The sequence below is a fragment of the Pipistrellus hanaki genome, assembly GCF_964339955.1.
Source record: "Pipistrellus hanaki genome assembly, chromosome: 16".
Lineage (NCBI taxonomy): Eukaryota > Metazoa > Chordata > Mammalia > Chiroptera > Vespertilionidae > Pipistrellus > Pipistrellus hanaki.
In genome coordinates, this window is record NC_140518.1 from 34,078,427 (window position 1) to 34,095,914 (window position 17,488).

At 40.8% G+C, this 17,488-nt stretch overlaps 2 protein-coding genes across 2 annotated transcripts; both read right to left on the minus strand.

The window, feature by feature from the left end:
• Positions 1-341: 341 nt before the first annotated feature.
• LOC311611532 (olfactory receptor 3A2) lies at positions 342-1,301 on the minus strand (the record flags this gene model as incomplete). The annotated part of the gene is made up of 1 exon (XM_084863794.1): positions 342-1,301. The coding sequence occupies exon 1, from the start codon at positions 1,287-1,289 to the stop codon at positions 342-344; it is 948 nt and encodes a 315-aa protein (XP_084719920.1). The 5' UTR covers positions 1,290-1,301.
• Positions 1,302-8,332: 7,031 nt separating this feature from the next.
• Positions 8,333-9,286, minus strand: LOC311611173 (olfactory receptor 3A1; the record flags this gene model as incomplete). Its single annotated transcript, XM_084863069.1, has 1 exon — positions 8,333-9,286. The coding sequence occupies exon 1, from the start codon at positions 9,278-9,280 to the stop codon at positions 8,333-8,335; it is 948 nt and encodes a 315-aa protein (XP_084719195.1). The 5' UTR covers positions 9,281-9,286.
• Between the last annotated feature and the right edge of the window lie 8,202 nt (positions 9,287-17,488).

Below are 17,488 nucleotides of genomic sequence, written 5' to 3' on the forward strand. Positions count from 1 at the left end.
TAGTATGTATCACTACGTGATCTATCATACATGATGCTTACTTATTTCATTTCTTTTTTTCTCTCTTCCTTAGAATGTGAGTTGCATGAGTGTACATACTTTGTCTATTTTGTTCACCAGTGCCCTAGGAGAGTGTTTGGATCATAGAAGCAATTCAATAAATGTTTATTGTCTGAATAAATTATGCAAGGTTTCTTTGCAGGACAAACACACCACACAAAATTTTTCAACATGAAGATCTATAAATGAATGGTCCGTAATCATTTCTCTAGCTACTGACTTGATGGGAAATTTTCCTCAACCCAAAAAGAAAGGCAGAAAAGGAGAGACCCAGTCACCCCTCAGGTCAGCGACCGCCTCCCCACAAGGACCCGCCACAGGGCAGCCTTAACATCAGGGTTCCTGAGGCTGTAGATAAGTGGGTTCAGCATGGGGTTGATAACTGTGTTGAAAATCCCAACCCCTTTATCTTTGTCTGAAGCCTCCTCTGTACCCAGACGCATGTAGTTGAAGATACCAGTTCCATAGAAGAGGCAAACCACAGTGAGATGGGAGCCACATGTGAAAAAGGCCTTCTTCCTGCCCTCCACTGAGCGGATTTGGAGAACTGCAGCTGCCACGTGGACATAGGAGGTGATGATGAGAACCACAGGTAGACCTGTCATAAGGAAACCCAGACCAAAGAGCAGCAGCTCATTGAGTTGGGTGCTGGAGCAAGAGAGCTGGAAGAGCTGCGGGAGGTCACAGTAGAAGTGATTGACTTCATTGGGACCACAGAAGTTGAGTGTAGTTAGGGCAATAGTATGGATCAGCGCATTGGTGAGGGCACAGGCCCAGGACACAGACACCAATATCCACTGGACTGAATGGCTCATGCGGGTGCTGTAAGTGAGTGGCCGGCAGATGGCCAAAAATCGGTCATAGGCCATGGCTGTCAACAGGAAGCAGTCCACACCAGCCAACTGATGGAAGAAGAAAAGCTGTGTGAGGCACGCTCCATAGGGAACTGCACGCTTGTGGGACAAGAGACGACCCAACATTGAGGGAACAGTGACAGTGATGCACCCAATGTCCAGCACTGATAGGTTCCTCAGGAAGAAGTACATGGGGGTGTGGAGTTTGGGTTCCACCAAGATGGCAGCCAGGATGCTGAGGTTGCCCCCAACTGTGAGCAGGTAGGCAAAGAGGAAGAGCACAAAGACCACAGACTGCAGCTTCTCTGTTTCAACGAGGCCCAGCAGAATGAACTCAGTAACAGCAGTCCCATTGGTCGCAGCTTCTGGATCCATAAGTTCCTGTGAGGAAATGTTCCAGGTATGGAAGCATCAGTCCACCTAATGTATTTTCTCAACATAAATGTTTTGAACCACCAATGTTCACAGCTCCCTGATAAGTTCCCAGTGCTCCAGCTAATGATTTCACACTCCCCTCTACCTCACTCACTGACCTCCCACCACCTCAAAACCTCTATCCTACTCTCAGCTGAAATGTCCCAAGTCCCCATCACCTGTCCCTCTCATATTCTATTTTTTAAAATATATTTTATTGATTTATTACAGAGAGGAAAGGAAAGGGATAGAGAGTTAGAAACATCAATGAGAGAGAAACATCTATTCAGCTGCCTCTTGCACACTCCCTACTGGAGTTGTGCCTGAAACCAAGGTACATGGCCTTGACCAGAATCGAACCTGTGACCCTTCAGTCTGCAAGCCAACGCATTATTCACTGAGCCAAACCGGTTAGGGCTCATACTCTCTTTATTGAAAGGGCCAGAATACTTGGGAAAATACATTAAGATAAAAGCAGACTTTCTTTTTGAATGTAGTAAGATTAAGATGGAATTTTCCCATTTTACTCTGAGGGATTGGTCCAAACCAATAAGCAGATTTCAAAATAAAAATGTAATGATTTTGCCAGTAAAACTAGATGGTATTTTAAAATATAACCTAGTTTCAAGGATTTTAGAAATAGTGAAGACGAAGCAAAGATATGGCAAGAATCAAGGAGACAAACCCCATGATTGTGCACATCATACATTTCCCCAAGGTGAGAGACATACTCTAAAATATAAATTCAAGATCCCTTAGTCAATAAATGTCCAGTGTTGTTGTTGTTAATTAAGCTCTTCCTCTAGACTTTGAATAACAGCTTAATTTTTAACGATTTGTTTTTATAGTATCTGATTCCTGTCTCAGAAATAAAAATTACAACATAACCTACCTGGAGGTTGCTCTTAGGGGCAACCCTAGGTGATTGCTGCTTGTGGAGGCCACTACTCTCCACTTGTCCTTGCCCTGGGCATGATCCGTTGACCAATAGCTCTAAGGAGAGGTCCCCACATGAAGCAAGCACATAGGTAGATCAAGATAGAGTTAAGTTCTTCGGCTTGTATAATAAGCTCCTGGTCAAAATATATGTATGTGCCCTTACTGCCCATGGAATAAGCAGAGCTAAAGCTTCACTAAGAGTGATGTTATTCCCTGGCAGAGAACACAGTGGCATCAGGGATGGAGTCTGGTGACTCTAAAAAAAGGGAAAGTGTGATGAGAGCCTGAGCTCACAGGGATAAAAAGTTGGATGCAGTGAACTCTAAAATAGTCTTAAAATTCTAAGTGCACATACTTGGGAGGGGGGATCATTCTCAGGGTTAATCACCATTTATGAAACTGATCATTGATAAATGCTTTGCAAATTGACAAATCAATAGATGGATAACAGCTCTTTACATATATTATAGAGTAATTAACTACTTTTCATTTTCCCTTTTGGGTCCATTTTAACATAAGCATTAGATTATGACCCTGTGATTTTTTAAAAAATCTTTTTACTTATGCTGTTTTCTCTACCTGCAATGGCTTCCCTCCAATCCAATGGCCAAGTATATGAAGACTTGACTCAAATACTGGCTATGAATGAATTCTTTGTAAAAAAAAAAAAAAAAAAAAAAAAAGTCTCCATCTCAAAAGAGTCTCTCTCCTCCCCCTCCCTCTCTCCTTTGTCTCCCTGTCTCTAGCTCTCTCCCTGTCTCTGTAGATATAGATAAATAGATGATAGATGATAGATAGATAGATAGATAGATAGATAAATCTATCTCAGCTACCACTACACATTATTACTATTTACTTTCTAGCTAAGTCACTTCTCTAAAAAGTATATCTCCCCTACTTCTCTGTAGACTGGCTCAGTTTTCCAGTAGCAGTCCTTACCACAATATTTTACCCATAGTAGGTACTCAATATTTCTTAGGCAAATAAATGATGGTTCCAGTGTTTATAGGATATCAGAGGAGGGCTCTAGAATGAGCTGGAGTTGTTATGGAAGACATTGTGACATATTGAATTTTCACTAGATATCTTAATGCATTAGTCTGATGTAGTGGATGGGGAGGGCCAAGTACACTGCTTTCCTTAGTTTTGATGGAACAGGCAGGAAATGTAGCAATTCACATACTGATGAGGGTGAAACCTTCTAGACAAGTAAGTTGTAGTCAGGGATAGAAGAACAATCAAACAGCTGCTGCCAACCCTCAGGTGGCCAGAGGTACAACCTATCTGAAATCAGTGGGATTCTGAGATGACCTCCAATCAATCATCCAGAAACATCCAAAGGGTCTGACAGGATCACCATGATGCCCTACATGAGGAGCCCTCCTGTATGACCACTCTGGGGGCCTTGTAATGAGCCCCTGGTTCTCCTCACTGAGCTAAAGCAGCTCCCTACCCTGGACCTCCACCAGTTCCTCCCAGTGATGAAAAGGCTCCACAAGGCCTGCGACTGGAGTGAAGGTTCTAGGCTGCCTGAGGAAGTCGTCCTGGGTAGTGAACTCGACTCAGGGAGCCCGTTCACACTGTCCCCTATGAGTAACAGAGAGCAGGTGGCTTCATCCAGGAAAGGGGGGCATGGGCAAAGGGGCCAGAGAGGAACCAGGACCTCCGTGTTATCATCCCAGATCTTCCCCTAAAAACGCATCCCTTTTTTAGGGTCATCAGTTGCAATATGTAGAGTTGGGTTTGAGCTGATGCCAACAGAAGAGCAGAAGAAGGATCCCTGAGAATACTCACCTTGACATGGGCATAGAAGCCAGTGGGTTTCCTTCAGGGAAGAAACTACCAGCTGTGCAGACTCATTTATCTACTCAGAAAATGGGGAGCTACCAGCATATAAAACAAAATGAGGGAAAACAAGCTGACAGCTTCTCTATCCAAGGTCTATTTTCACTGGGTGTTATCCTCTTGGGAGACCTCAGAAATTAGCCCTCCCAGGAAAAAGGGGAGAGCTGGGGAGAGAGACAAGTTGTTTAGTAAACAACTCAAGGCCTTCATAAATAGAGCAACAATGCTTTACACCTTCTGGTAGTGAGATTTTATTTAAAAAAACCTTATTTCTGCCCTGGCCTTATGGCAGGGAGTTGGGGCAGGTGATATAAATTCCAATTAATGGTGGGTTGCTGAGGCCTACAGGACTTGTCCATGTCCTTAAAGTTACTCAGCAAACTAGAGGTGTCATTGAGACTAGATACAGGTTTCCTAGGGAGGGGTTTTCTTTCCCAGAGGCCATCCCCAAGCAGGTGCCTTTGAGCAGAGAGAAACTCATTCCCAAACTTGCCTTAGCCCTGGGAGGAGGAGGAGGCCCCAGAAGAGGGCAAGAGGGAGAAGCTTTCTCCAAACCCACTTTCCTAATGAGTTTTCAGGAGTGTGGTGCTTCCCCCTCAGGGCCTTGTTAGTGAGGGCTGCTAGGACTGTACCTTGGGGCACCTGTAATGGTTCTGGAAGTGGTGATAAAGAGCTATACCTACTAGAAGGACCTCAGGGATGCTGCCTACAATATGATTATCTAGGCCAGGCCTTGAAAATGGAAAGTCCTGGTGAAGGTCAGAGATTAACAAACAGAAGATGTGTGAGGTGGAGACATGTGTTCCCCAGACCCCTATACTCACCAGTAACTACTCACCCAACACCCCATCCCCCAAGAGAGAGAAGCAGAGAAGCCTGGTGCAGGAAGAAAAGCACTGTAGACAGACCTGCTCCTCTGGTTACTAGTTGTTTGACTGTGTGCAACCTGTTACACCTTTCAGGGACTCAGTTTCCTCATCTGTGAAATGAGTATATCTTCTATCACAGGTTATTAGTGAAGATTATTAATGAACTAAGACTCGTTAAACTGCTAGTAGAGGTTCAACAGTACATAACATTTATGAGTGCTTGTTACAGACACGGGAATGTAGAAGAACCTTACATGCCTGGAGTCTGTATCTGTCCTCACAACAATTCTATGAAGTAGATTAGAGTGTTCAGAGCTGATGTTCTGAGTCATATCTTGCTTGGCCCTTCTTCTGATTTTTGTCTTGGCTGGGTTGGAGAGTTCTCTACAGGTTTCTGCTCACTGTGAGCTGACAGAGCGTAGCCACTTCTTTGGAATCTTCTAATGGCCTGAACAATAGAGGGCAGGGATGAGGGGAGGTCTGGGGAGGGGAAGCTCACTAGATCTGAGCACGTGTGGAGCTCAGAGAGTAAAGGACAACTTCAAAATAGGATACAGGAACCAGTGGATAATGCCCCACTGCCTCTTCACCAGGCAACCCTGAGAGGCAATCTATATGCTCTCGCACAATCCAGCTTCTGCTGTCCTCAGCAGGGACCTTGGTAATGACCCTCAGTCAGGGGTACTTCTTCCTTCTCTGTGTCACTCTCTTCATAGCCTCAGTGTTGCTCCCTGGGACCACCTCCCCAATAAATAAACTTGCTCTTGCTCCCTGAGATGACTTCCCATTTAAACTGCACAGCATCTCGTCCTGGCCTCTGCTTGGTGGGAGCCCCAGCCCTTCTCTCTCTTGGGGCATGGGGTGTTGGGTGAGTAGTTACTGGCCATGGGATAGCCCTAGGAAGCACATTCTCCAGCTGCAATTCTGGAACTGTACCGTTCACCACTGCTTGGAGCAAGTGGGGCTGGTGTTAATCCCTAGCATAATTGCTCGCTTATGGTAGGTTGGGATGAGGTGCATGTGGAAGATGAAACACTGGATTGTGTATCAGTACTAGCACACTAATTTTATGAGAACCATGGTAATTATCAGAATAGGGGAGTTTTAAGAATAAAGGGTGGTCTTTGTTAACTTTCTTGGAAGTCTTGACGAAACAGAATGATGGGCCCAGGTCACCCAGCCAACAATTCAAGGTATGTTGTGAAAGCCAAGATACTTCCATAGCAACATTAATGAGACATGAATCTTCTACAGCCACAAGGCAGAGGGTGCTGAAAATCCTTGGAGCCAATCGTAAGGGTGGTAGAGCTATAAGGGATGATGACTATGTAGCATCTCCTATGCTAAACTCAGAGCCCTGATAGGGAAAGAGTGAGACCTGAGTCCTGAATGGGGGTGTTTGAGAAGTTGAACATGAGAATTTGGAACCCTCCAATGCTCCTTACCTTGACTGGTAAAAGTATCTCTGCTCTATTGCTAGAGGAAGTTAACCTCCTTTTGCATGAAGACCATGAAAAGGAGGTGATTTTTATCCCCCTCAAGATCTTCTTCCATTTCTCCACAGTGCCTCCAGAAAAAAATAGAGCTAGTTCTAACCATATTCTGAGGGGGGAAATCCCATCTATAATCCAAGAGGAAATAATATTCTAATTGAAAAGAATTCTCATGTCTGGCTGTGGCAGGCTGAATAATGGCCACCATATATATCTAGGCCTGAATTCCTGAAATCATCTTTTTATAAGGTAAAAAGACTTTGTAGATTGTTAAAAGTCTTCAGCTGGGGAACTTATCCTACATAATCCAAGAGAGCCCTAAAAGTAATTGCAAGAGTCCTCATAAGAGAGAATTAGAGAGATATTTTATTACAGAAGAGAAAAACACAATATGATGATGGAAACAGAGATTGGAGTGATGTGGCCACAAGCCAAAGAATGCCAGCAGCCACTAGAAGATGGAGGAGACAAAGAATAGATTCTCCCCTGGAGTCTCTAGGAAGAACTTTCCCTGTTGACATTTTGAAGCTGGCCCTGTAGGACTCATTTTGGATTGGCCCCCAGGACCATGAGAGAATAAATTTCTATTGTTTTAATTCACCAACTTTATAGTTATCTGTTAAAGGAGCAATAAGAAACTAATACGCTAGCTATTATGTCCTGGAATAAGCTGGAAGTTCCTTCAGTTTATAGAGGAGCACTATGGGAATTGTAGGAGTAGGTAGAATGTAAGGCTGAATAAGAAGAGTTCATTGACATGGGAGCACTTTTCAGGATTCAGAATTTAACATTCAGGCAGGGATGCCTGGAGCTGGTCCCAATAAACTGCTGAGATGTCTCTTTTATGTTGGATATTGGTTATAGGGCCTCTGCAAGAACCATTTTGGCAGACCTACTTGAGGGACCGTGGGACTGTGGACTGTGTCTTCCTCCAAGTCACTGGATGGGCAGATGTGTTCCTAGCCTTTGCTTCAAAGGGTAGGAGCTGGATTATGGGGTCACTTCAAGATCTGCAGTTGGGCCTCCCTCTGAGGACACAGAAGGAGAATGTGTCTTCTGACATGTCCCTGGACAAGCAGGATTATGGGTTCAATTCCAGGTCAGGGCACATACCTACATTGTGGCTTCAATCCCCAGTGGAGGCATCAATATTTCTCTCTCTCTTCCCCTTTCTCCAAAATCATTAAATATATCCTTAGATGAGGATTTAAAAACAATTTATTTATTTATTTTTTGCACACAGGGATCATGCTCTCCAGAGTTACTAGGGAACATATGACCACACAGCTCCCCATTTGTCCCCTCTCTATCTCAGGGCATCTTAATGGGATAGAAAAAGATGAGCTGCATTTTTAGACTTGTAGAAGCCTGATGAGAGAAATGAAATAATCCTGATCTCTAGGTCTATGGTTTATTAACAGATCAACTATACCTGAACTCGACGTCCTGACGGGGAAATTTGCAGGGATATTTTGGGGAAACCAGGCTATAACCAACCAAAGAGCCATTCTCTGTGGGATATGAACCTGTAAGCATTCAGGGTTCCCTAGGTTTCACTTCTTCCCAGAAAAGGGAGCACACAGTGACTTAAGTTATAATTTGTTGAGGGAACTGACACATTAGTTTGCATATCCATTGCCTTATAGATGGGCAGGGCTACTTTGAAGAAACAATAATTATTATCCCCTACCAAAAATAAATAAATAAATAAATAAATAAATAAATAAATAAATAAATAAATAAATAAATGCTATGCTCAGAAATAGCAGTTCAGAATCTTTTGTCCTAGCTACTGGCCCCAGAGGACTTCTCCGTTAGTCCAAAAAGAGAAAAGAAGGAAGTGACACTGGAGACCTCATCATGTCAGTGACCGCTTCCCTGTGATCACCCGCCAGAGGGCACCCTGCACATCAGGGTTCCGGAGGCTGTAGATGACTGGGTTCAGCATGGGGTTGATGACAGTGTTAAAAATTCCAACAGCTTTATCCTTGTCTGAAAGCTTGGTGGAGCCTAGACGCATGTAGTTAAAGACACCGGAACCATAAAATATGCCTACCACAGTGAGATGGGAACCACATGTGGAGAAGGCTTTCTTCCTGCCTTCCGCTGAGCGGATTCGTAGAACTGCAGCTGCCACGTGGGCATAGGAGGTGACAATGAGAGCCATGGGTGTACCTGCCATTAAGAAACCAACAGCAAAAAGCAGCAGCTCGTTGAGTTGGGTGCTGGAGCAAGAGAGCTGGAAGAGCTGTGGGAGGTCACAGTAGAAGTGATTGATCACATTGGGACCACAGAAGTTGAGCGTGGATATAGCCACAGTGTGGGTCAGTGCATTGGTGAAGGCACAAGCCCAGGACACAGCCACCAGTATCTTCTGGACCATCTGGCTCATGCGGGTGCTGTAGGTGAGGGGCCGGCAGATGGCCAGGAATCGGTCATAGGCCATGGCTGTCAACAGGAAGCAGTCCACACCAACGAGGAGATGGAAGAAGAAAAGCTGTGTGAGGCACGCCCCATAGGGAACTGCACGCTTGTGGGACAAGAGACGACCCAACATTGAGGGAACCGTGACAGTGATGCACCCAATGTCCAGCACTGATAGGTTCCCTAGGAAGAAGTACATGGGGGTGTGGAGTTTGGGTTCCACCAAGATGGCAGCCAGGATGCTGAGGTTGCCCCCAACTGTGAGCAGGTAGGCAAAGAAGAAGAGCACAAAGACAAGTGGCAGCAGCCCCGGTGTTTCCACCAAGCCCAGCAGGATGAATTCAGTAACGGCTGTTCCATTGGCCCCAGATTTTGGCTGCATTAGTTCCTGCAAGAAAACATCCAAGGAGATAAAGAATCATTCTTGTCTATATATTCATTCAAAAAGATTAAAATAGACTCCTTTCTATGTGTTGAGCCCTTTATGAAGTCTCATCTCTCCAAGGACACACCAAGACTATTACCTCTCTCACAGCATTTACCTCAACGGCTTTTCTTCATTCTCGGGTATATGGACAGGTGACATCATCACTCTAAACCTCCCTCTCTGTCTTAGGTGAAAAAATCTATTTGTAGAGATTAGAAAAACAAAACCCTTGGGAAAAATAAATAAGTAGAAAGTGTATTTTTTATTTAAACATCGCAGAGAAAATCTGGAAATTTCTTCTCAAATCTCATCTCTTCCCAAGACAAACAAAACAAGAATAAAAATATAGAATCTATCTTCAAAAAAAACTGGTAAATATCCATAACTCTTAATGCACAAATTAGATCAGAGGACTTCAAGAATGGCGGACATAAAATAGGAGCGTGGCAGAAAGAATAAAATCCAGGACCATAGGAAAATCTAGACAAGTACAATTCTCCATAGAAAAAGGGCACTCAGTAGGGAATAAACCCAAAAGCCCTTCTTTGCAATAATGAGAGTAGGGTGCATAGTATGGCATCATTACCTCTGTGATCCTGAGTTGGATTTAAGAAGCAGAGGAGAGGTAAATGACAAATCTCTCAGGCAAGCTGTATTTGCCGGCTAAAGACAAACCATAAAGCTGGGTGAGATAAAGAAAACAGTTCTAGTGACCTATCTACATTGATTACAGACATGGAAATGCTAGAGTAACTCACCCCTAATTTTGAATCATAAGGATGCCAGAAGACATAATAGTTATGCAAATGAATGCTCCAAATATCTGGTATTGATACATACAGCCAAAAGTTCAGGATTTCAGGCAGAAATAAGATAAGAGTTAGTGGATTTTACTGAGTTTTATAATAGACCTAATTTGACAGAAAAGTAAGGCTATAGGAGACTTTAATATAATTAATTATTCAAGAGGTAGAATTGATATGCTCACCTTTTCCAAGTGCCCATGAAACATTAACCCTCCCCAAAGAGCATATGTAAACTAGAAATTCAGCAAATTCTAAAAGAATAAATAATCCATACAATAATATATAATCACAGTCCAATTTAAAGAAAAATGATTTTTACAAATAAGTCCTAATATTTTAAAAAAATGTTAAGAAACAGGTGGACCAAAGAGGGAAACAAAGCTAATAATAAATAATATCTGTTGGGGGGAAAGGGGAGATAATGAAATCAACACACATCAGAATAAAGGGTTATCTCTAAATCAATGTTCAGAAGGAAATGTACAACCTTAAATAAATATATTAAAAACCAAAAAGAAAAAACATTATTTAAATTATCAAATTAAGAAATGGGCAAGATTAGTAAAAGGGTGCAAACTTTTAGTTAAAATACCTTTAAATTATCAAATTAAATTATCAAATTAAGAAGTGGGGCAAGATTAGTAAAAGGGTGCAAACTTTTAGTTAAAATACCTTTAAATTATCAAATTAAATTATCAAATTAAGAAGTGGGGCAAGATTAGTAAAAGGGTGCAAACTTTCAGTTAAAATACTTTAATCAATAAAAAAATGAAAAATACTATCAAGAATTCATTTTTTTTAAAAAGAAGAATGAAGTTTAAGGATTTAATGTATATAATGGTGACTATGGTTAATAATATTGCATTGCATCATTGAAATTTGCTAAGAGAACGTCAGTGTTCTCACCAAAAAAAAAAAAAAAAGTAACTATATGATGGATGGATGTAATTGTAATTGTAGGGATCTTTTCACAGTGTATATGTAACATAATCATCATATATGTTCACTTCAAACATATTACAATTTTATTGTCAGTTACATTTCAAAAAGGCTGAGAAAAAAAGTTAGATAAAATAACATTTAATAAGCTCTAAAAAAATGACAAGTACAGGAGTAGACCTAAGGTAATATAGGACTTTACTACATGATCTAAGTGGCATCTTAAATGAATGGGAAAATGTATTGTGCAATAAATTATATGAATAGGAGCAATAACATAGCCATCCTGTAAAAACGTAAGTTGGATACATACCTCATATATTTTGTAAAAATAAAATTCTAAATGGATCAAATTTTTAAATACAAAATTAAAACTATTGGGGGGGGGGAATGTGGAATTTTAATAGTGTAAGGATGACTCAAAAGATAGAAAAAATATATAAAAAACTGACTAATCTATAAAAATTTCAAAATACCATCAATTTAGCTAAACTGGATTCCATTTCCCAAATTCCATTCCATAAGCTTCTAAATTAGGATTGGCCACAGGGGAATTTGCATGGTAGTTATCAGATAGAATTGAAAAGGAAAAAATGGGCCTGGCTGGTGTGGCTCAGAGATTGAGCATTATCTTATGAATCATGAGGTCAGTGTTCAATTCCCCATCAGGGCACATGCCTGGGTTGCTGACTCAATCACTAATGTGGGACATGCAGGAGGCAGCCAGTCAATGATTCCCTTGCTTCATCAATGTTTCTATCTCTCTCTCCATCTCCCTTCCTCTCTGAAGTCAATCAAAATCTTTTTTTAAAGGGGAAATTTGGCAATATTTTTCAAAATTACAAAAGTGTCTTTCCTTTTACCCAGAAATTCCACTTTTGAGAATTTATCCAACAGATATATGAGCACATGTGAAAAGTGCCATATGTGTGAGGCTGCTTGTTGCAGCACTGTTTGTAATAGAAAATAATTGAAAATAACCTAACTGTTCATTATTAGAGGACTGGCTAAATTCATAATGGTATATCCTTACAAAGGAATAATATGCAGCTATAGAAAACATCTCTGTCTGCGCTAATTTGAAATATATCAAAGCTATATTATTAAATGTAAAATACAACTTGTAGAATGAGTACAGTATGCTTTGGTTTACATTGAAAAGGAGGAAAAGAAAGCACACATTCATACTGATATAGTAAAGTATAGTATAATATAATATGAATTTTCATTTGTAAATATATATCCAGAAGAATACTCAAGACACTGGAAGTATTGCTCTTCTCTGGGGGAGAAGATTGAGTAAGTGGGAGACAGAGTGATAGAATGAATGAGTAAATAATATATTATGGGGGAAAAACAAAAGGAAAGCAAATCCATTTAAATAAGCAAATAAACTTATACCTGGGCAAGTAAGTATAAGCAAGAAAAAAATAGGTAAATGCAAACAATTACAAATAGAAAATATTACAGACAGAGATACACAAGAAAAAAATAAAATTTAAAAGAATACTCCCTATAACTCTATATTACTTAAATAAAAAATTAAGTAAAATAGGCACAATTATAGAAAAATGTAAATTAAAATATATTTTAAATAGTCTCAAAATGCAAATAAAATGTCAAAAATAATTACTCTAGTAGCAATTCCTAGGCTCATAAAACTGTTGAAAGAAATTTTGTTTAAACTTTAATGAATAAAATATTCTCATGCTATATAAACTTCCCTGCAGCAGAAAAATATTAAGCACCCCAAAACTGCAAAACCATACAACCTAATATTATGTTAATACTAACACAAAAACACTCAACACTCACACTCTCACACACAGAGAAATAAGACTTGAAGGAAACACCAAAATTTATCAGAGATTTGAGTAATAATACAGGTGATTTTTATTATCTTTCTTCTAATCTTCTCCACTTTCTGATTTGTCTACAATTAATATAGTTTATTCTAATAATACTTTATAAAATACCACCTCGTGGGCGTGATCAAGACATTCCTATTAAGTGCCACATCACAGTAAACTAACTGAAAAAAAGAGAAACCAGAAACCACTTCCCCTGTGATTTCCACTGCCCAGGCTGCCCCAATATCTTTAATGCTGACAGAATTTCCCGGGAGCATTCCCTGATAATAATCATAGCTAACCGTTACCAAGACACTTACTCGGGACTAGGCTTCCTGTACAGGTCTATGTGCTTGGCATGTATTAACTCATTTATTCCATTTCTATTAGATGCATACCATTTTTAATTCCTGTTTTACAGAGGGTGGGGATGGTGGGCATAGGTCACATAAAGCAAGTGGCAGAGGCAGGATTTTAACCCATGTAGTCTGACTCCAGAGCCTGCTCTTAACCTTTACACACTCTGCTGCTCTAAGAAACCCAAGGTATCTCAAGGATCATAAGGCCATGTCCTTCTCCTCAATTCTCTCTAAATCTATTTCTGACTCATTCTTATGACTCAAAGACCCAGGCCCACAATCACTGTAGCTGTGCCCTTTTAGATTCCAGGCTATGGTAGCTGAAGTCCAAGTGAGTACCTGGAGTGGGTCACAGTCACAGTCAGCAGCTGCCCCTTAATTTCCCTTTTTGTCTTAACCCATGCCATCAGATTGCAAACTTTGTCACTTTCTATATCCCCATATTTACTCATGTTATCTCCTCTACAGAAAATGTCCTTCTTCCAACATAGTCAAAATTTTTAAAACTCAGCTCAAATGCTCCCTCCTCCAGAAATACCTCCCTGATCTGTGCCCATCTTAAAGTGACATTTACATCTTCAACATTACAGCTGCATTTTGTCTTCTATGTGGCCTCACCACTTCACCTTCTGGCCCAACCAGTTAGTCATTCAGTGTACTTTCTACAGTCCATTTTAGGATAAGGTTCAAGTCAGATTCAACTTTAAGGACTATATGCAATACATTCATTTTAGCTATGTTCCATTCATAGATAAATTAGTATATCCTGACAAAGAGGGCATCATTGTGGCCTACAGGAGTGAGGAAAAGGCTCCTGGACAAGTTGAGATTTGTGCTGGACTTTGAAGAATTGATATGATTTGGAGGCGGTAGAGTCATGTAAAAGACACAAGGTTAGTGCTGTAGAGAGGGCTCCTTCACTTGTCTAGATGGAGCATGTACTTGTAGCAATCCACACACTGACATGGTTTTTTATGTAAATTTCCCACATGTTTTCTATAATCAGAATAAATATTCCTTTAAAATAAGTAGGTCATAAGCTGCTGTCTAGTCTTCAATCAATAAAGGATGAAGCTTACATGAGAACTTCTAATTTCTGAGTTTGCCCACTGGACTATCCATCCAGGACATCGGTGTTGATGAAATCACAAGAGTGATCAGAGTCAAGGGGTCCCTTCTAGACCACTACTCTTAAGGTCCTTCTCCGACTATTTTACTCTTCAGGCTGTCTATTATGCTGTGACCACTTCCTACTCTGAAGTCCCTTTTTGCACTAGAATTGGTCTTAGGGAACTGCCCAGGGTGCCTAGTAAGGACTGGGTTCTTGAGAGTCCAACACTGAGTTTCACCTCACTCACCCTTAACAGAACAAATAAAAACAACAAGCTTTCGTCTAAAAGAGAGAGAAGTGATAAAGATGCCTGAAGGAGGAACCCCAATCTCTGGGTCAAAGTCCCAGCTCTTCCTCTCACCTGATATGCCATCCTGAGCAAGTCCTGATTTTGCTTATGAGACCTTGGTTGCTGCATCTGTAAAACCAGAAGGTTTGGCTACTTAGTGACCACTAAAGTCCCTTCTTTCTTACATGGGAGGGCCACGAAAGAACTCACCTTGCATTGGCACAGAGGTCAGTGGGTTTTTATGAAAAGGGATGTAAAGGGGGCAAGAATCTGCCCAAGATCCGTCAGCTACTCAGGAGGCTGATAAGGGGCTATATATGTGGAAATGAGATAAAGAGAGGCTGAGATCATCTCTGACATGGACTTCTCCACCATAGTATTAACCTCGTGGGACCTCAAAATTAGCCCAAGAAGTGGGGGTGGGGGGGGGGGAGAACAGGGGGAAAGCTAAGCACAGGTAGATAATACAAACCCTAATTAATACTGCAGCAGTCAAGCAGTGGGACCTCATGACTCTGTGGTGATTTAGAAATTCTCCAAACATCATCTCTATCCCCCACCCCAATAGCGGTATTAATCTGCAGGATAATTAGGGCAAGTTACCTTAATAACTCCACTTAATACCTAGGAGATAGGGGAGTTGTTTGTCATGGAAGGAACTTTGCTTTCTCAGATGTCTAGTCCAACTAGGACCTATGGGCAGAGACAAGCTGACTTCTAAAGCTGGAGATGAGGGAGAAACCAAGCAAGGAGACAAAAACTGGAGAAACCTTTTGAAACATCTAATTCTTAATGAATTCTCAGGAACAAAGTACATTCTCACCCAGGGCCTTGTTAGTGAGGGCCACAGAGACTGTGCTGTGGGAGTCCCATGATTCTGAGAGGTGGCAGAAGTACTGAGCTGTGCTGGGAGGGCCCAGGGGCCTCTGGGAAGAAGAATCTTACCTCTAGTTTCCGGGCCAGGACCTTAGAAGATGACAGCCTAGTGGTAGAGAGGAGGAAAGACAGGAATTTGGAGAGGTTGTGGAGTGCAGCCCTTGGGCTCTCATGTCCTCCTCAATGAATTACTCTGTCACCCCTGTGAGAGCCTACCCTCTTTATGAAGACTGCTGGACTTTGCAGATGAGCAGTTCTGCTCCCCAGTTACTAGCAGTTACTGAGCCCCTTTGGACCCCAGTATTCTTGCCCTTGGAATGAGAGTAATACCCCCTCTTCGGATTGCAGGGAGGATTAAATGAAGTAATACACAAAGTGCCTAGTAGGAGACCACAAATGTTGTTACTAACATAACAATTGGTAACATTTACCATGTGCTTGCCATGTATGTTACATCATACCATGAGCTTTATATGCACTGAATCCCAATCAACCCTTTAAACAAATCCCTGAAGTAGACCCCTTTATTACTTTCATTTTACAGATAAATAAATGGAGATTCAGAGCGATTCAGTAGTTTGCCTCAGGCCACAGAGTTAGGACTTTGAGGAATTGGGGGACAAACTTATATTTATCTGATTTATTCCAAGGTACATGATCTCAGCAATGATGTGATGTGACTTACTACCCCACCTCCTTCCAATCAATCCCTCTTCCCCAAACAATATAGTTTCAGCTCCTGTTGTGTGTGATGAATACTGTTTCAAATATACCACAGGCTGTGCTCTAGGATTGAGCCTGAAGCACTCAACCCTCAGTAATAGCAGCCTCAGCTCCACTCCAATAGCTCAGTCTGTAGCACTGAGGGAGAAATGGGGAGATCTAGGTCAAAGGGTACACCTTTCAGTTATAAGATGAATAAGTTCTGAAAACCTAATGTACAATCTTGGGGGGAAAATAAAAAATACTAATGGATTGCATTAGTCAGCTCAGGCCTCTATTAAAAATATATCATGGACTGAGTAGTTTAAACAGAAATATATTTCATTATAGTTTTGGAAGCTAGAAGGCTGAGATCTGGGTGCCAATGTTGTGGTCAGCTTGTGGTGAGAGCTCTCCTCCTGGCTCGCAGAGAGCTGCCCTCCCACTGTGTCCTCACATGGCAGGGGGGAGAGTGTTCCTCTCTATTTCTTCCTCCTGTCTAATGCCATAGTCCTATCGATTAGGGCCCCATCCCAATTTAACCCCAATTACTACTAAGACCCTACGCCTGTCTCACATTGGGAGCTAGGGTTTCAACATATGAAATTGATGGGACACATTCAGTCCATGTCATGGATAATAAACATTTAAAAATGTATTCAACCTTATGTGAACATCAAAGACATACATATTAAAATAACTTTATTTTATTGGTAATTTTTATTGGAAAAAAATTGGTAATTTTCAACCAATTGAAAATTATATTCTCAAAAATTAGAAGAATTTATTGACAATAGCCACTGTTGACAAAGTTTTAGGGAACCTTTTCAATCACCACTGGAATAATAAAATTATGCAAACTTTTGTATGCTAAAAAGGAAATATTTATCAAAAATCTAAATTCTTATTTAGGAATTTTTATTTATTCAATTAGGAATATTATTAATTAGAACTTACTTTATGCAATTCTTGCAAAATAATAGGAACACATATTTAAAGACTATTTTTTACATTACTGATCATAATTGCAGGAAATCTAGAAACAGTCTAAACTTCAACAAAAGGAATATGGTAAGTTAATTATGGTTGGTTCATAAATTAACACAGTCATTAAAATGGTTAGAGTAAGTTTTAGGTATTTGGTGAAAAAGTCTACCGTGTCAACAATTAAACATGACATAACATGCCCCTACTGATAGAAAATATACAATATGTTTATATTGTATAAACA